At 38.3% G+C, this 19,985-nt stretch overlaps 2 protein-coding genes across 4 annotated transcripts in view; both read right to left on the bottom strand.

The window, feature by feature from the left end:
- lrrk1 (leucine-rich repeat kinase 1) overlaps window positions 1–1,983 on the bottom strand; it is a 45,286-nt gene extending 43,303 nt beyond the window's left edge. Inside the window, exons 1-2 of one of the 3 annotated variants that reach the window (XM_064336631.1) lie at window positions 1,288–1,668; window positions 72–117 (exon numbers count right to left, since the gene is read on the bottom strand). The gene's annotated coding sequence lies outside the window, so the exon portion shown is untranslated. Of the gene's footprint in view, window positions 1–71; window positions 118–1,287; window positions 1,669–1,830 lie in introns of those variants that run through there. The other 2 variants (XM_064336632.1, XM_064336630.1) reach the window with 2 other exon arrangements.
- A 1,805-nt stretch (window positions 1,984–3,788) lies between these two features.
- On the bottom strand, window positions 3,789–18,770 carry aldh1a3 (aldehyde dehydrogenase 1 family, member A3). Its single transcript, XM_064336634.1, has 13 exons — window positions 18,598–18,770; window positions 17,930–18,034; window positions 17,188–17,328; window positions 14,835–14,964; window positions 12,963–13,024; window positions 11,053–11,181; window positions 10,247–10,360; window positions 9,222–9,324; window positions 7,530–7,714; window positions 6,723–6,887; window positions 6,099–6,256; window positions 5,301–5,375; window positions 3,789–4,965 (listed from the first exon to the last, which is right to left on the bottom strand). The coding sequence occupies exons 1-13, from the start codon at window positions 18,691–18,693 to the stop codon at window positions 4,896–4,898; spliced, it is 1,533 nt and encodes a 510-aa protein (XP_064192704.1). The 5' UTR covers window positions 18,694–18,770; the 3' UTR covers window positions 3,789–4,895.
- Between the last annotated feature and the right edge of the window lie 1,215 nt (window positions 18,771–19,985).

Below are 19,985 nucleotides of genomic sequence, written 5' to 3'. Positions count from 1 at the left end.
CACCAATCAATCAATCTTATAACTTCAAACAACATTTTGTGAGCCACAACATTTGCATGAGCTTAACAGACCTGCTGGATAACCCAGCCCAGAAAGCACAGAGGAGAACCCACACTGCTGAAAAGAGAAAGTGCACTAACTCCAGATCATTCATGAGAGCATGCAAACTCCTCTGAACAAGAAATCCATATATAATGTTAAAACAGAGGTAAAATGCAACATTTTAAAATGCAAATCTAACTTATTTAAAATGGTGTGGTTTTAAATACAAAAGAAACCGTCAATCTAAAATACATAACATTTCTGCTGTTGTGACCTTCAGAGACTACAGTTTATACGTTTTGCTTACTCAAGAGTTGCTATCAGTGAGAGCTTCAATATACTGCAATGAATTGTCACAGACCCACACTGCTAGAGATGAGCTGGTATTAAGATACCACCACTAACAGTGCAGTTCCAAAAGAACCTTTAGAGTTGCACCAGAATCATAATTCAAGCAACAGGCAGACATTACTCACTTCTTCCTGGACAGGAATATCGTTGGTTACAACCATGGCAAACTAAAAACAGCTTTAAGCTGGCCAGGGAGACCAAGTGTTTGAGCAGCATTTGAATAAATGTAAAAATGCCAATGTTACCTTCTCAGTAGCACTGCCTTAGTTTTCATTAGCCAACCCAAGTTTTCGCAAGTTCATAATAAGTCCCCTTAAATCGACAAACACCATGGACTAATCCTGACATTACCACCCACAGTAAACATGTCTTTTATTCAGTGGTTTCCAAAAATCGCAAAAACACTGATTTATAAACTAATAACCGATTTTTATACAAGCCCGACAAACTCAAAACTCATCAAATCCAATGTTAGTTGATCGAGTACTTTAATCACAACTGTAATTGAAACAATGTTCTATCCTCAAGCATTATGTAAACAACATGAAACAAAGCAGCCTACTATCTAAACGCACCGCTGAAAATAACATGATTTTACGCACAATGTTAAAAAGACAAGCCTATGTGATTAGCACTCAGGTCGACTACTGTCAACGGTAACTGACTGTATGCAAATAGAAACCGCGAACAGACGTACAGTAGACGCAAAATCATGATTTATACCGCCTTTGCCGTAGCCTATAGTTACATGTACCCTAAGTTAACGTCCCATGAACATGCTACTCATTTACAGTAAGAATTCTTTGGTTTTATTTAGGAAATGTTGTTGCCAGTTTATGCGTTTGCACGTGCGGTGCTGCAGTTGTCGAAAAAGTCTAAACATGTTTACCATACCTCATTCTTTTGTGGTGCTGCGTGCTGACTGCGACATAGTATACTGTACAGTCGTACTCGTAACCAAAAAGAAAAACACACAAAACGGACTCAAGAATTACGTAGTCAACCAAGTTTGATTCGTGGACTGACGATCTGGATGAACCGGGGTAAAGAACTGTCTAGCTTGGTTAGCCTACTTCCTCAATCCTGAAAACCACTGAAACATATTTATACTGCATTTACTGTAGGCCACATGCAACAGTCATTGCGACACAAACTTTTCCTTCAATTGTTAACCACATATCAAGGCAGAAGTTGCAAGTATTGTTTTATTTGAACTCTGAATACGCTGTTGTTTCGGCTATCACAAAGGATTTTGAACCCTTACAGCCCGTGGTGCCTTCTGGGCGGTTTTTTTCGCTAGCCAACTATAATCGACTAGAATTGGGATCTAATTGGATCAAATCTAAATGTTAGCTTTGAAAGGTAAACCAGATCTAATAAATTGATTACGAACCCATCTATCCCTGTTCGCATACAATGCACCTGGAAAACCCTCACCTAGTCAAGTGGATCATTTGTTGCCAGATATTTCTTCCATCTAAATCCTTGTAGTTTAGACTTTGTAAACCCTCCCAACCCTAATTCCTTTCTTTGGCAACCTGCATCAAACTTCTCCAGCTGCAATGTCCTGCGAGATATTGAGTCACCTCAACCCCATTCACGAGGGATAGCCTATTCATTTCTATATTTTAAGTAAACATGTAAATAAAATAAAAATAGCGATTACACGTCCAAGAATGAACGTCTGGCATTTATAGGGCCAGTAATGTTAATTTCCATTTAAGACAAACAACTTTGTAACATTCAGCATCTGCGGTTTTCTTGAGAGAGTCTGTGATGATATGGGCAATTAAGCGCTGTCTCAGACGTTTGTCAGCACCTATGCATTTCCAATATATATTTCACTAGCCAAATGTGCCATTTGATTTGCTTGAAATCTTTATTTTTGTGCAAAACTGAGGCAGCTCCATGCACTTTCAGGTACTAATGCACAGTGGACATGGAAATACATTGCTATTAGAGTAAAAGCCCCCTGGTGTTTGCGCAGAAAATATGCAGAGACCAGAGACCATACAGCGTAGAAACTGGAGAGGGTGGGAGGGGCCAGGCAGTGAAACATACGGAAGTAACGGGAAACAGCCTCTACTGCGCATGCTGAGTGCAAGAGATCTTGCTGCCGATGAATTCACATAGAAAACAATGTTTGTTTGACAACCAAAGAAAACATCATCGGTTAAATTTTTGTGATTATATATTTCATTATATGTAGCAGTTTGGGTTTCTTTTGGTCCAGAAGGTCGGGGAAAATAGAAAATTGTAATAGCTTTTATAATTGGAATCCTGTGTACACTGTGTTGTCTATAGCTATACCCGAGTATCATACATCCACAAGCTATACCTCCACCATATTTAACAGATTGAATAATGAGCAGTTCCTTTCTTTAACCACACTTTTTCCATCACTTTGATACAGGTTAATAATTGTCTCACCTACACCTTTTGTTAGCTTTCTTATTAATTGACTAAAAGTGCAATGACACAGCTGGCCAAAGAAGCTTGGCTAGCTCTTGCTCCCTTCTCTGTCACACAGCTACCTGGAATCTAATGAAATACTGAAAATACTGTGAAGGGGGGTATTTCATTGCATTTGAAACCAACTTTGACCAGTTAACCAGACCAGTTTGCACCATTGGCATGTTTGCTACAAAGGCCATTCTGGGCAGTGCAATTTCTAGGCCTGATTTTACATGTAGCGGTGAAGGCTTTTCTGTGGTTTTCTGTTAAATACATGTTTCCTACATTATTGACTGGCTGATTTTACTTGAAATTGAATAAACAAAAGGGTGGTCACTCACATTTGTACCGTACCATAAGTGTGTAAAGAGTGAAAGTTGCTCCTTGCTCGGAAATGTTGGAGCCATCAAATAATTAATTTCCTTTATATTAGATCTTCAGCATTGTATGCAAAAAATGAAAACCTCTGCAGTTTAAATGTATTTTAAATGAAATATTTTAATTTAATATTTCATAAAAATCTATTTGTATGCAGAACCAAATCTCGAAACCATGTCTGTGAGTATCTTCAGCTGAAGCATTCACAATATTTAAAAGAAAGGGCCATGTATTTGTTTGTTTTGTTTGGTCTTTCCTGTAAAGTGTAAACCAGTTCAGCTTGTTCAGCCAGCTTTCTTCACTTGTGGTTACAACACATGTAAAGTTGCCATGCTGCATAAATAAAATGACATTAAGAACTCCATTGGCTTGAATATTTTGATTAAGTTCTTAAATGCGAACGTATGGCAATAAAGGCAGTTCTATTTCTCCATGCCCAGACTGATAAATATTTTATCAGACAGAAAGGCCCAGATGAACCCACCTTACAGTTAATGTTTGTGCCAAGCTTAAATGGCATGCTTAGTCAAGCAATCACAGCCCTCCTTAAGAAGTTTTTAGAATAGTTTTTAAAGAATTTCTGTTTATTCTCCGGTTTATCAATTTTATACCATGCTGATATACAGATCTTATTTCATTGCACTTACAGTTCCCTAAAAATGTGTTAAATATATTTGTAATGGTTATTCCTGGATGAGAGTAGTGTTTATGGTCAGATTATGTGCATCCCAGAATTTTTTGATCCTAGCATAGCCTAGTCAAAAAAGAGCTCTTTTATATTGTCAAATGAAAAACTTAAAAACATTCTTTAAATTAACTCAAGAGGTATACCATTACCACCTTAAAAAGGAACAAAACCGAAAATTAAAGACTGAATCTATTAACTTGGAAGAGTACACATTAAAAACATGCACATTTTATGGTTATTAAACATATTTCAAATATTACAACAATACAATTCCATAGCACATAATCATGACACATCTCTATTTATTAAAAATATATTTCATTAAAAAAATCTATTCACTAATTTCTTGCATATTCTGTACGGGTTAAGATAAAGCTTCTGAAAATTCAGAGCGTTACGAGCTCTTCATATTCTCCATGGAGGCTTGGACCTAAATGGTGAGCAAGGCATATTTCAATCTGCATTATCAACCCATAATGTTCAGCAAGAAACTTATGAATATATTATGCAAATGCTAATGGTTTGCAAGGATTTGTAGAGTATTTCCAAACTGAACTTGAAATTAGATGCTAAATTGACTCTTGTGTAAGAATAACAGAACAGGCTTAAGTCTCTAAAGAGCGCCAGAACAGTGGTGCTTGTTGATTATAGGTAAATATTACCTCTCTGGAAATGTGCACACAGTATCTTTCTGTCTTTGAAAAAGGACAAAGACATTTTTTACCTCAGAGATGACAGCATTCCCATTAAACAATAATTTTCTCTATGTGCATAATGCTTATATAAATAAATGATATGAATGCAGGTTGATATGAGCACATCACTCTGGAAACCCATATGCATGCAGCACATATCTCTGCAATCCATAAATGCTGGAATTTCACAGGTGAAAAGTGCTGTTGGGGTAGCAGTTCGCAGGCGGGCTTTCCTCCTGATCCCATGGCGAAGCTGGTCCCAGCAGAAGTGTATCCCACTGCCCCATTCAGAGTTTCTCTGTAAGCTTTATGGTCACTGCCTTGACTTCAGAGTACTCTGCCAGGGCATATTCACCTCTGAAAATAAAAATAAAACCTTAATATAAGCTCTGAAACATTCTTAATGGACCATAATCATGCACAAACCACTCTTTAAACACTCTTGTTATCTCAACAATTTTAAACTACTTTGAGCATAATACACATGTAACCCTTTTAGCTTATTTTCCAAGAAGGCACTCACTAATACTGCCATATCATAATTACCTAATCCCTTGCGTTCTGAAATCTGAAAGATTAGACCAAAATATTCATCCCACACCTATCATACAATGAAAAAATTTTAAAAAACTTGTGTGCTTTCAGTACGGTTATTATTATTTTAGAAATATGCATTAAAGAAGTAGTCTTACAGCTCTCTTCCATTTCCTGACATCTTGTAGCCCCCAAACGGTGACTGAGCATGAAGAGCATTGTAGCAGTTGACCCTATCAGACAAAAGGCAGAAGCAGGGAAGGACCGATGCATGAAATAAGACAAATAAACAGGCTTTTAAAAACTATCTGTTGTACCTGCTAAAACTCTTAGGTTATCAGAAAGGGCACGGGACAAAGCATTTTTTTGCAGTTTCTTTATAATAAGTAAGGAATATATATGCCACTTAGAAACAGGTCACATGTCTGACAGTTTAATTTTATGATCAAACACAGAGTGGTATTTGGCTGGGACAATTGACTTAGCTTGCACAACAGTATTGGCTTACATACGTAATAGGAAAAGGAAACACAACTGTGTCCATAAATGTTATTGTTGTATTTTTATAGCTAGTGTGATCTGAAACAGCTTCTTCAGTGAACAGTGATAAATTGTTAAACTGCTCGATTAGCAAAGATTGTTTTCTTAAAAACAAACCTGTAAGCAGTTAAAGTTTAAATTGAAATGATGAATTAAAATCATTAAATCTAACGAGTCAGCTATTAATGTAAATATTTCTGAAAATGAAAAGCCTGGGAAGTGTTCAGTTGTTCAAAGATGTAACACCAGGTCATCACACCATCATGTCTGTCCAAACACATTCCCTGGGATTTGTCTTCTTATGAAACCATTACTAGTGACTTAATTATGAGGAGGGTTAATAACGTGGACGAAAATATGAGCCAGGACCTGGTTGTGTTCGTAAGGCCCTGCGGATGGAAAGCCGTTCAACCTACCATACAGTGCCGGATTGCAGAGCATCAGACATGGTCAGTGTACGGTCCATGCTGCGTGTGAACACGGCTGCAGCCAGGCCGTACTGCGTGCTGTTTGCTCTCTTGATCACTTCATCTTGGCTTTTGAACTTCATTATGCACTGCACTGGGCCAAAGATCTGCAGAGGACAACATTGGCATGAATGCTGACTACAGGATAATGGGAACAACGGGTGTATCGAGCGATTCTATTTGTCACACCTTCCCTATTGCTTTCCTGTAGATAGCGCTGCCACACATTTGAATGAAGCTTGGGCAAGACAAGGATCTCTACAAACAAATATTTGGCTATACGCTTTGAAATGTGTGCAAATTATTCTCTTTTTTTAAATGACAACGTTTTCGTGAGCTGTGTGACTCAGTCTGCAGGGTGGCCTACTCTCAAGCCATACAGTATACAAGTCACCCCACACAGTTGGGGTTCCCCTGCCATGGTACTTTCTGAGCTGTGATCCCTTCTCTCTCTGTTACTCTCTCTGCTTTGTCCCTGTCTGAATAAAGCAAAAATATGAAAGTGTGAACTTTTTTTATCCACTCTTTAAAAGGGGATAAAAAGAAAATTATGTTTCGAAGAGTACCCCGTACCTCCTCCTTGGCGATGCGCATGCGGTCTTCGACCCCTGAGAACACGGTGGGCTGAATGTAGAGGCCTCCATCTTCGACGGCGGATCCTCCACACTCCAACTTGGCTCCCTCACTCTTGCCGCTCTTTATCAGCTCCATGATCTTATCAAACTGCTTCTGGTCAATCTGCAGCGACAATGTCCCACAACACCGTCACTGAGAAGCCAGGTGTTCTGCCTTGCTGGTCCCACGAGAGGACTGACAGTTAAAATGGTAAACGTGGCACTTCTCAGATAATAAAGATAATTTTTCTCTCAGACTTCGATAATCAAAAGCAGGGCATTGAAAATAAATACTCAGATATGAGGGCAAAATATCAGTGGAATTTACACAGGTGGAGTGAATTAGATATTAAGGCGCGGTGCTTGTGTTTATTATAGGTCAGTCGCACACAGCTCCATGACTGATGTTCCTGTTGCTGAGCTACACATGATGATCTGATAAATGAACCATTGTATCAGGGTGAGACATTGGGCCTGTAGAAGGTTATACCCATCAGACGCTTGGGAAGGCTTTACCAGTATATGTTGGCCATCTAAACATCTGTCATTCTTCCCTCAGTGGTACAATCCAATAACAAATAAATTCTAACACCAAAAGGCAAATTTACTATTGTTTAATTATTGTTTTCATATTCCCAAAAAATGACGCTATTGTGCCAAACATGAGATTCGGCGTGCTATGTTTTGCACATGAATGTGTTTAATTCGAGTGACGTGACTAAAAGATAATGATTGACATGCAGTAAAGACACATAAACGCACTCACCTGTGGCCCATGTGATGTCCGTGGATCAAGGGGGTCCCCTGCGACCACTTTCTTGGCGTTTTCAACGCTGCGCCGCACGAACTCCTCATACACAGGCTCCTCCACAAATACGCGCGAGGCAGCTGTGCAGCACTGACCTTGGTTGAAGAACGCCCCCTGCTGGACTTCTTCCACAGCCAGCTGCACTGTTGGGAGGAGGAGAACGACATTAAACTGTCTCCTCCACCAGCGTGTTACAGGGCTGTAGTGTGGGACACCTGAGAGTTAAGGGACGTGGTTGTAGACCTTGGGATGTACTTTTGCCCACTTTAGCTCTGTCACATGCTACATGCTACAGCCTTAGAACATGCATGATCTCACATACCCAGTTTTATACTGTTCTACTGAGACAGATAATTATATACTGGAACCCACAAACTGACTACTACACACAATGGATCTGACATGGCTTTCAAACATATGTTACACAATTAAATTAAATGCTTAAATGCTTGTCAAATATCAGAAGCTGAGACCAGGTTTGTCAAGATCTTGGCTGGGACTCTACCGGAATCCTACTTGGTGGGCCAGTAGGGGGCTGTCTTTCCTTTGACAAAGGTGTCTTTAGAACATCTAGAACAATCTCAAATTGGCAAAAGGTACAATCCATGAAATTCTTTTGTACAGAAACATCTCTTGTTAATTACTCTTTAGATGAGAGATATCCATGCCACATTTGAAGTTGGTGTACAAAGCATCTGGGATACTTTCACACCTCGATCGTTTCAGATGATAGTGTAAAGAGAATATTGCGATAAGTTATTTTACAAAAGTAAGAGGATAGGGTATATTGGAGGATTTTTTTAACAACCACTGCTAATGTGCTGATTCTTCTATTTGGGATAGTAACAGATTTATTTGAACTTGAGGATGATTATAGACTACCCTTTGTTCTCTATGGTTCAATTCAATGCACTTATTGATGACATAAAGAACAGTTAATCGGTTCAGAGCATCATGAAACACCAAAGAATTGTTATAGTTTTTAGCATAACAGACTACGCAAATAATGTATTTTCTCTAGCTACATTTAACTTTACAAGAGAAAGAGAATGCCACAGCTTGAGACAGTTAGAATGAAATTGTGGGATTACATACCAGTGGATTATTCAGATACTGTAAATGACATGCTTGTTATTCAAGTAAAATAAATAAAATCAATTACAGTGTCTGTTACATGGCCCTAACAGATCACACCCACACTAAGCTGAGGTGATCTCGAATGTGTTGCCACCAGAAATATCTAATAGCTACATTTGGTGACAGCATCAAGACAAATGTAGCATTGGAAAGTGCCTTTTGCTGGCTCTAGATTCAGTGAAAGGAAAAAAACATTTAACACATTTAGAGTGTAAAGACAGCGTAAAGAAGAGTAAAATTCAGTCTCCCAGTGCATGGAGGCACCATGCATGGAGGCACCATTCTGACGGTGCCTTTCAAATGAGAAATTAAACAGTGTCCTGACTCACTCTGATCATTATATATCCCATGGCATTTATCACAAATGATAAAGCACACCAAGGCACACTACAACCCACAATACAAAAACACATTGAGATACTTGAAAAGGGTCACTTCATGACTTTGATATTATTATAATTATTATTAATTGCAACTGAATTGTACTAATTCAAAGAAAGTCATATTACTTACAATCTGCATCAGCAAATACGATGCAGGGGTTCTTTCCTCCAAGTTCCAAAGTCACTCTTTTCAGATTACTTCTGGCAGCTGCCTCTTTGATTAGTTTTCCCACCTAAGAGAATACATTTTTTTTATTTGAAAGACAGCGATTCAAAACCAATAAACAACTGTGCTCTATTCAACAAATGAATGACACCATCAAAGAAAATTACATCCAAGCAGCTACATAGAGTTTCATTAAAATGCGTTGTAATAAAGCAGGTTGCCTTGCATGGCATTTTATTTTGGTTCCAACTACACTTAAATGATACTTAAATGTGAAAAAGGTTGTTTGCTACATGCTTAAAGAAAGCTTCAGTAATTTGCTTCCAATGCCTTTGTACAGTACAGGAGCAGACCTGGGTGAAATACATAATTGTTTTGGATTCAAATACTTTTCTACACTTTACTGATCTTGTCTGGTGTATTGGAACCAATGAAATACTCTCAAGAAGAGCAAACCCCGCCTTTTGGTCATATGGCAGGCTCAATTACACCAGGCATGACTGATAGAGCACAGAAAAGTATTTGAATCCAAAACAAATACGTATTTGACCCATGTCTGTACAGGAGTTACTTAAAATCCAGTGACTGCATTATTATATTGGTATTTCCAATGTCTGAAACAACTGCAAACATATTCTGCTCATTTTTAGGGAACAGAAATGGGGCCATAGGGCTACATCAGGACCAGTATTATTAGCAGAATGATTGTGATGGGTATCAAGAGTTTTCTAGCTTATTAGAGCTGAGCTCAGCCCCAATCAATACATTCTATTCAGATTCTCGCATGTATAAATGGATGCAATGTAAAATGCTACAATGGATACCATGTAAAAGTTGTGCAAGTCACTCTGGATTAGGGCGTCTGCTCAATGCCTGTAATGTAATTGACATCATTTTCAGGCATCCAAAAGTTCAGTGACTATACTATCTGAACACCGGCTTTGATAATAACACAAATATATTTCTATTTTTAGTAGGAAAGAACTCACTTCTGTAGACCCGGTGAATGCAACCTTGTCGATGGCCATGTGACTGGATATGGCCGCACCAGCCGTGGGCCCGAACCCAGGCAAGATGTTCACCACTCCAGGGGGAAAGCCAGCCTACATTGCACACAAACAAGAATGTGATTCATTAAAACACAACAATTTGCATATCTAATCTCATCAGAAATATCTCCCTTTTAACCATTTTTGATGCACATGACCATGAAATCTGCAAGGCAGCTAAGGTGTGTTTGCATAGTTGTTTGTTTGAAGGCAAAGGGTTCTAACATAACATCATTGACACTTTGGGTAACAACTTTTGTTGGGAGGACACAGCTGTAACTTGTTCATTGATTGGAAGTATGGAAGACTTAAAGTGGTAGTAGGGTGCACAAAAGAATGAGTGGACAAGTAGTGATGGATTTGATATTACATGTGGGGGCTTTTTTGTAATTTTCTGTTAAATGTATGTTTGCTGCATTATTTTCTGACACTGAAAAAATTATTTACACTGAATGACTGATTTGACTAAAAATTGAATAAACAAAAGGGTGGTATCTGACTTTTGCACAGTACCATATGTGACTCCAGCATACAGGCTATTGTTCAATGCTTTCAGCCTAATAAAATGTATAATATTCATGGAAGGGCATGAGTCTTTAATTACATCTCCCTAGGAACAGTTCCTTCCATTCCCATCTAATTTTCCTTATATGGCTGAATGATTTTCATTGGTATGGCTTCTAAATATACTTGCAGACATGTCTACATTACCCAGTCTAAACCTGGCCCCATGGAGGCTAACTCACCTCCTTAACTAGCGCCCCCATGTGGAGAGCTGTGAGTGGTGTCTGCTCAGCTGGCTTGATAACCACTGTGTTGCCACAACACAAGGCCGGGGCAATCTTCCACATAAACATCAACAAAGGGAAGTTCCACTGCAATTTGACCCAAAACAAGTGAATCAGAGATGACAAGGACATCAGCACAGCAACTCGAGGCAAATTTAAAGATGAGGTCCTATTCAGAGCATGGAAATGCTTGTTTCAGTTAGAAAAAAAAGAATGCATAATATCCTCTGGGTTGACAGGACAATGAATAAGTACTGTAAGAAAAAGTAGGAAATTACAGTGACTGAAAGCAATATGAAATACATATCTAGAATCTCTGCTTTAAGTGAGAACATTTGAAGAGTTTATTCTTTTGTACTGTTAACTTTTCAAATGTTTTGGCTGCAGTGATTGCAATTGCAATTACAGCTTTGGAGATTTTTTTTTCCCCAAACTCTTGAGTATGGCTTCCTGTTTTGCTTTTATGATGACTCATTCTCTTTGTGTGCCAGTAATTACACTGAATAGTTCAGTATGAATTTCATTTTTATGATATAATCTCCCATGTCTGACAACTGCATGGTTTTGTTCCTTTGTTGCCAAAGCAAAACAAGAAGATATATGTCTATTTTCACAGATAAGCCTGAATGATTATAATTGCCAGGGATGTAAAATGATGGAATTTGAAAATGGGAGGGTAATATTATAGGAGTTGCACATTGTCCCTCATTTATAATCTTCAACTAATTCTTTAACAACCAGATTTATTTGTTGCAGCTATTTAAAAAACAAGGATTAGATCACTGCTGGACTCATTTTGTCTGTAAATGTATATCTCCAATCAAGACCTTTCCAGTCCTTTTTTGTAGTTTTTTATTTTATTTTTATTTTTTTACAGGGATTAAGTTAGGGGCTGTATGGCTAGGGTGGGTTGAGATTAAGATTATGTTTCAGTAAATGTTTGGTGTGCCATTTCACTTTGATAACTTGTTGGGAAACTATTAGGAAAACCAAAACCAGTTCTTTGTTAATAAATGAAATGGTGTAGCTTTCCTTGCTCAAATAATTCCAAAATCCGAAGAACTTAATTACAAAACATGGCCTTCTATTAGCTATATAGAAATATTTTGGTTTTCTTTTTCTCTTTCTTCGTATTGTTATTTTGAAATGTGCATACTTTGCCAAGTTTTGGGCACTGGCTCTAGATGCCAGTGCAGGGTCTGGTGAAGTGTGGCTTCCCTGTCTGTGAAAGCCAACACCTGAGCCTGATTTCCCTCAAGTACGAGTGTAGCTCTTCAGCTACATCGCGCTGCACTGATAACATTGCAGTCAGCACAAAGAGGCCAACAATGGGCCTGAACCGTGATCAGGGGAAGACACAAGCCATGTCCGTGGTGACTGAGAGGAGGGGAGGGCACGAAACCGTTTGCCTTGTGAAGTCAAAGCAGCCAATGGCTCTCAATCTGGCACACTCGTACAAAACATTAAAAATTAAAAAAATTACTTGTTGCTTTTAAAACCTCACAAATGACATATGGAATTTTAATTTAATCTACTAAAACAGATTCCATAGTCTATTCCATAATTTAAACAGTAGCAAACATCCTTCTAGTGTCACTTCCATGTTTTATTACAGTATGCAGGCTAATAACACAGGTTTTCCAAGATTATGCTGCATTGATATATGGACAATCTAATGGAAGAGGACACACATCAATACAGTTATCCATAATTTGATTAATTGAAATTCAGACCTTTCACTTCCCTCCTGTTTTCCTTATGATCTAAATACAGATTTTATCATCACTTTCAAAGTCTGCCAACAGAGTAATGTGGACGTCCTAATCAATGGAAAATACATTTAGTCATTCATTTTTTTTTGTACTTACCGGAATTATTGCTCCACACACACCAACAGGCTCATGTTTGGTAAAGCACATGAAACTTTGATCTGGCAAAGAAGTAATATAACAGTCAATGGATAATCTTAATAAATAAGTCAATTTTTTTTATTCATGCACACCTGGCAATTCAATTTATAGCCTACCGTTGGACTTGGCGATCAAAAACAAACACCGAAAAGAACACAAATAAGGAAAATCTCAGTAGCTGACGCAGGGCTCAGAACGAGACTCTGCGTTTTAGGCGGGGATGCACTGTAACAGGAGACTGAAACGCTGTGAAAAGATTGGGCTGTGGTTCAATCTCCCCAGCGCTACCTTTGGCTCTGCCTTACACCTTTGTTCACAGTCTGGAATCTCCTTCTCCATTACTCCCATACCATGGCATCGAGTATCAAGCCAGAGGTGATTCAAGGTAGCTTTGTTGGGTTATCATTTTATAAGACATGCTATGGAAAACATTGAGCGGTGCTTTACGTAGCATTGCTTCTTGAGTTACATTAGCCCAAGTGCATAAAAAAGTAGAACATATCAAGTGTGATGTAAGTAACTACAATGCATCATACTGGATATCTTGCCAGAAAATACCTTTGCTTTTATGTTTGTTGAACAGTGTTGATTCACAACATCATAAATGATCTATAATAGATTGAATATGCTTGGACACTGACTTGTCACCTTCTTGTAAGTCTTCTGTATTTCCACTGCTCATTTTAGCACTGCTTGTCCACCCAGTCCAGTGGTAAGGAACCCCTCAATTAAGGAGGATTGTGATTCATTTTTACTGCTCTTTCGATGCAAATTTAAAACTATCACATATAAAAAGTGTCTTCTTGAGAAACTTTTTGCTGTCAATTGTTCAGTGAGCCATTTTTAAGTAGTTCTGAGTCTTGTGCTGAATTGCATCTTGGCAATTCCTCCATCCGACCTCCATGTGTGAACCCGCTGGTAGACACACTGATGGCTACACCAGGATCTACATACAGTGTGGGATTTTGTGTGTCAAGTTCGGCATACTGGGATGCATCTTAACCACACCCTGTAATCTGTTCAGTCCAGGCTTTCCATTGACATTATCATGTTTCCAAATGCCTTTTTTGTCACTGATTACAGACATTGAGACTCCCTCACACAATAGTTACCTTTGAAGCTCGTTATCTCTCGATTTCTGTGGGTGATCCGGCCCAATTGGTTATCAAATTTTTGATTTACATAGTGGAGTCATATGCTAAAGGAAGGAACAAATCCCACAGACTCTCGTAAGCCCACATTTATGTACAAAGGGGGAGATATTTGCTGGTATTCCAAGCCAAAAAAGGAGAATAAACATGCAATATAGTCTATGTGGACTGTCCAAGTTGGGAGTGCTGTCGCCACAGGCTGCTGCCCCTCAATGATAATGATCAGAGCTTCTTCCTACTCCATTGTGCGTCCCAGCCCTCCCTCTTTTAACACTTGATTTGAATCTAATCAAGGGGAACGTGGGAGGAATGTTTTGTCTATTCAGTCTCCCAGAGTTGCAGCAATTGCACTGGGGTGGTAAGGGAGAGAAGCTGGATTACCTGACTACCCCCCATGATCCGCCCCCCACCACCTGCCACCCACTGGAACTGAGAATCCACTAACTTATTAACCTTACTGAGCTTCAATTTTTGATTAAATTTTAAATGAACCAAATAAATTAGTGCACAAATAGTGGCCAAATGCTTATTTCTATATTAAACGATAACACATTAATACACACACAAAATCTCAATGTTCATTGCAAATAAAGCCAAAGCAGGATTCATTTGTGAATTAGAATCTGGTTGAAATTAAATACAGAACACTTTTTATGGCAAATACTCGGTGTACACTTACCAACAGGCATTGTTTTGCCATGTATCTTGTCTGCCCAGCCGGCGTAGTATCTTAGAGTTTTGATACTACCATCAAGATCAATAAAGAAAGCATGCAGGAATGGTTTCCCTGTGTCCATTGACTCCATAGTCTGAAATCAATAACATGACAGTGTAAAATACCTAATTATGGCTGTACAGGAACTATTTCAGCTGAACCTGCAAGTTAAAATAATTTCAGAGAAATGGAGGCATTACCCTGACAAAAAGTAAAAGAACAGGCATTTTCGAGCATTTTGAGCAAAAATAAATTGTGACTTGCCTCTATGAGGCTCTGACAAACTCTTGGTCACTTTGTTAAACTGTGCAAAAGTGGTTTAAGTTCAAGCGGTTGCTACACAACATTTCATGTGCACTGCAAATGCCAAGAATGTAAAATGCTGAGGGAATTAATGAGTCCAAAAATAAAATAATAATAATAAACAAAGCCTTTCCCACTGTAACAGAGTCCAATGGCAAGATATGAACCAGAACCAGGGGATCTGTTTCTGCATGGCAGCGATAGCTGGCAGAGCAGTTTTAATGAGAGCCAGGGTGGGATGAAATGGCAGCCATTATTACTGAAAAGGAGCCTCTAGTTATTTCAATCCTCTGCTCCCTCACCATTACCCTGAGATACAGAAGTCTGAACTGCAAGGAAATGAGCCTTCACTTTGCTCATTACATATGAAACCTTTCTTTCTCATTGCAGAATACTATAGATATTTTTTTAATCGTTTACATCTTCTATCATGAAAGACAAAGGATGAACTTTTTGTTCATCCTACAGAATTATATTCATAATGGATTGTATGAACTGGTTACTAAAACATTATATGCTTTAGATGATTTAGGCTCATCTATCTCAGAGGCCTACATACTATATATAATTTTTGCTCTCTCTCTCTAATAATAATAATAAATTAATAAGGAAAATTCATAATAGAGGAAATACAACTATTGAACTGCAATAGAGACATACAGCATTTACCTTTACATTGCAAAATCTGTTTTTTATTTCCCCAAATAGAGTTATGAGTTATTGTAATTAGAGATACCCAAGCACAAAGTACCCAAGGACATGTTTGTAATTAACAGGCACATGCGATCTTTCAATATTACTTAATGCACATCTGTTACAATTGATTTATAAATGTGATTTATAATATGATTTGGCTGGTCAATGAAGTGAAAACTGATTTGGAGAAGGCTTTAATTATAAAGATTATATATCTGATTTAGAGAGCAACTAAAGTCAGTAAAACAAACGAGAGCATTTGTATGATATCACCCTTTTGCAAGCAACACTCAGACTTTTAAACAGACTTTTGTCTTTTGAAAATACAAATGACAATACCAGTGAAGTGAAGGTCAGATGGGGTCAGTTTTCACATATGCATAAACACGATTTTGACATAACTTTGTTTGCTCTTCATAAAACATTTTATTATATTCTTAGTACATAGAGAAATACCCAGTGTTATTTCAACTCTGACAGATATATGAGTCCAACAGGGACCGTATGCACTCCATAAGAGTTGATTTAACACTGCATATTTTACAGTGCTCTACTCTATTTAAGAAAGCACTGTACATGAACTGAACTGAAAATCTTCTACAAATATTGCAATCCTATACAGACTACACAACTGAGCACATATTTTAGATGCTTTATTCATGCCATTGTTCACCTTTTCCAAGGAAAGAAATATGTATAGAGTAAAGAACTTTGAGAACAAACTTTACTTCTATCAAGCAACTTTATCTTGAAACATTGGACAGTTAATTTCCATAAATGTTTCTATTGAGGGTACATGTGGACAAAGTAATTTATTTTCATGTGGCATTTGCCCTATATAATGCTTGGAATCACTTTTTATTGACTTCGTAGATTAAAAAAACATTCAGATGGTTGTTAAACACTTGATGTATTTATTTTAGGTATTTGAGAGATGAGCCCAGCATTATTAAAATGTGTATGCTGCACTTTGTAAAATTAAAATTTGTGTGTTTCAATAGCTTAAATGAATGGAGACTCATTTAGATTGTTTTATTGAAGGAGTAATGTACTAAGTGCTCGGTTAGTAACCAGATCTCCTGTAACCTATTTGACAAGGCTGGAATTGCATCTGCAGAGTTCAGATGTGCGGAAATGTCATTTAAGTCCGCTGTGATGGTAAAGAGAATTACCGTTGACACATTTCGGGTCTTAATTTTGGTGATGTCTTAAAGTTGCCGTGTGAAAATTGTAGTAAGTTAGCCCGGCGAACGAACAGCCAGGCGGGCGCACGGACAAAGAAAGCCACCGTAAATGCGTAAGACGTGGATGAACTCACTGCCAGCAGAGCCCGGTCTCTCTCCACCAGGTCGGCAAGCTTGTTCAACAATCGCCCTCGACTTGACACATCTATCTTCCTCCACGGAGAGTCTCTCAGGCCGGCTGTTTTCGCTGCGTCCACTGCCTTGTCTACGTCCGCCTGTGGAAAACACCCAACCCGGCTCGTTTTCCCTCCAAATTTTTATATTCTTTTAATAATACGACTCTAATCTTTCCAATCTTTATTCCTCAGTTATTATAGATATTTGGCATAGAACAGGTAAAACAATTTTGGTAGCCTATTTTGTTACCTGCAAATGTAAAATTGCATCTATACCGCCAAGGTTATTTAACCCCATAGGTAGGCTACCATGAAGTGGATTCTGCGACTGTTTTAAGGTAGAAAATATACATTGCGTAACAAATAAAAAGAATAAGTAATATATTAAATGTAGACTTTATATTTGGTTCTCTGGAACAGTGTCGATATATTATTTTCAGTCTTTTTCAGTTTACATTACATGGTAGGCCATTTGGTACATGAGTTTGTATGATCATATCTGTTAGGAATTTTAGTTTTATGGTTAGTTCTGCAATAAATAACAATATAGGTCTAGAGCATAATCGTAAACATCTGTGGCTAATTCGAAATGCCTAAAACTGAATAAATTCCCAAGTGGTCAGCCTTCATTTCGCGTGTGATTGCTGCATAGCGATAAATTACAAATATTTTAATGGTTCAAATTCGAGGGAAAACATACTTTATCAGCTTCCTCCACATCACAGATTTTTGCACCTGTTGCAGGATTGTATGTCGCGAATTTATGTCCACTGACAGAAGCGTGCCATTCATTGTTGATAAAAATCTGTGGGTTGAAAATAAGCATCCATTTAAAAACAAGCAAAGTTAATTGAATCTTGACATAGCTAACTGAAATCGTGATTCGTATCACAACTGGGGTATCATGACAGGAATAACAACAGACATGGTGAATGGGAAAAATGTGCAGTTGAGTGTGGAAAAGTTTATCCATAGCTTACATTTCATGATCTCATGTGGGAAAATTATAGACTACTAGAGCGTGACATTTTATCCTGATATAACCGCGATTAAATATTTAGAAGTGTGCTCTAACTTGAACACAGACTCGCTCACAACAAAAAAGAAATAAAAAACTATTAGCACTACCAAATTCACCCGGCAACTATTTTACAAGGTCACTTCAGAACTAAATTGTAACACCTGGAAATGCTTCGCGTGTATTTTTGGCGTAGGCTGTCAAATCAAAAGTTCTGAACAGCAATTTGATATTCACAAAATGTTTCACTGGGAACTATTTTTATTTAGTAATAATACGATCGCCTACTTAGTGTTTGCCACTTACAGTAGATATTTGCGATTCATTTAATCTCTAGAAGGCTGTCTTACCTTAGTATGTTTCACTTCTGATATTTGAACAGGTTGCGGAACTGTAGGAATACCCCCATCGGACTGTCCATTCTCTATAATCCCGTTCTGTGCCATGATAGGTCGATTATTGGAAATGAGGGCTATGGATAACGCCGGAGTCCGCGTGCTGATGTCTGAATGTTCATAACACGTACGACTGCCTTTATAATAAGTTTCAGTTCCTCCCTCTTATTGGGCAACTACTGAGACGAGCGGAACTCCGCCCCTATGCAATACAATCATGGGCGAATGTTCAGTGTTCTTAATTCATTATTACTGTCGGCATTTTGGATCCTGCGAGAGATCCAAACCATCTGCAGCTAGAGAATTAACATTTTGTCATCATCTAACAAACATACGATTACGCGGCACAGAAATCCAGTGTGGCTGTGGTGCAGCGTAAATGGATAATTTTAAAGTACCGTCAAACACATCAATTTATACTCTATACTCTTGCAATTATATAAGGCTATGGCCACGTTTGCATGAGTGACTATTAAAGATCCATTCACAGAGTAATTACACATATTGTTCCCGAGAAGGTCCTTTCACTGCAGATGCAGTAACTTTACAAATTATGACAGCTGCGTGCAGTATTATGTGTGCCAAACACTTCAAAGGAGAACATGTGCGCAAGACATGAATGATGATCAAATGTAGCCTGCGAGGTAAGTTTATAAACAGGATTACTCATCCTGGAAAAATGTTTGTGTAGATCTACGTACAATAGATAGGGACAAAGTATAATCCAATACACCCATCACCATGTGCGCGTTTGAATACTTAGCCAAGTTCGTATCGAGCTGGATTCTTTCTAAACATCTGCTCTGGGCCAAATGCCCAAAAATTCTCCCATTCTCACGCCTGGGTGGACAGACCCACTCAGCTGATCTTGTGCTTGCTGAACAGCCAAATTACTTAAACAACTCAAGACCAAGAACAACTCCAACTTAGTCTAATTATTAGAATGTAACCTATACATTTTATATTGAATGTACAGAGTAGACCCTAGGGTTCGATTAACTGATACAGGGACTGTGGGAAACAGTCCGAATGGGTGACGCAGAAGAAGGCTGGTGTCTATATCAAGTTCACTAGGAATATTGCCGGTGACCAAGATATATTTCTGGAAGCATATTAAAATCTAATCTCACATGCTCCCAAAAAGGGGTTGTCTTCTCCCCCGAATTGTACCCTGTGTATTACACTCATGCAATTGAAGTAATGAGTGTGAATTAATTCTCCAGCTCAATATTTACATTTTATCGAAGTGGCTTTGATCTGGTTCTTAGGGGGGATTGGGAGCGACTGCGTGCCGTTCGTCAGCCTTGCAAAGGTGTGATGAATTGTGATGTTCTCCGTGAAGT

The sequence above is a fragment of the Anguilla rostrata genome, chromosome 5 (genome assembly GCF_018555375.3).
Source record: "Anguilla rostrata isolate EN2019 chromosome 5, ASM1855537v3, whole genome shotgun sequence".
Classification (NCBI taxonomy): domain Eukaryota; kingdom Metazoa; phylum Chordata; class Actinopteri; order Anguilliformes; family Anguillidae; genus Anguilla; species Anguilla rostrata.
This window is presented reverse-complemented; position numbering and strand designations above follow the sequence as displayed.

Bases quoted from the DNA above. Each gene is read 5' to 3' on its own strand.
- aldh1a3 (XM_064336634.1), bottom strand. From the start codon at position 18,693: ATGGCACAGAACGGGATTATAGAGAATGGACAGTCCGATGGGGGTATT. The intron at 11,182-12,962 runs GTAAGTACAAAA...GTCAAATTGCAG, and splicing joins TGTGTGGAGCAATAATTCCG to TGGAACTTCCCTTTGTTGAT. The intron at 10,361-11,052 runs GTGAGTTAGCCT...TGTGCAATGTAG, and splicing joins TGGGGGCGCTAGTTAAGGAG to GCTGGCTTTCCCCCTGGAGT.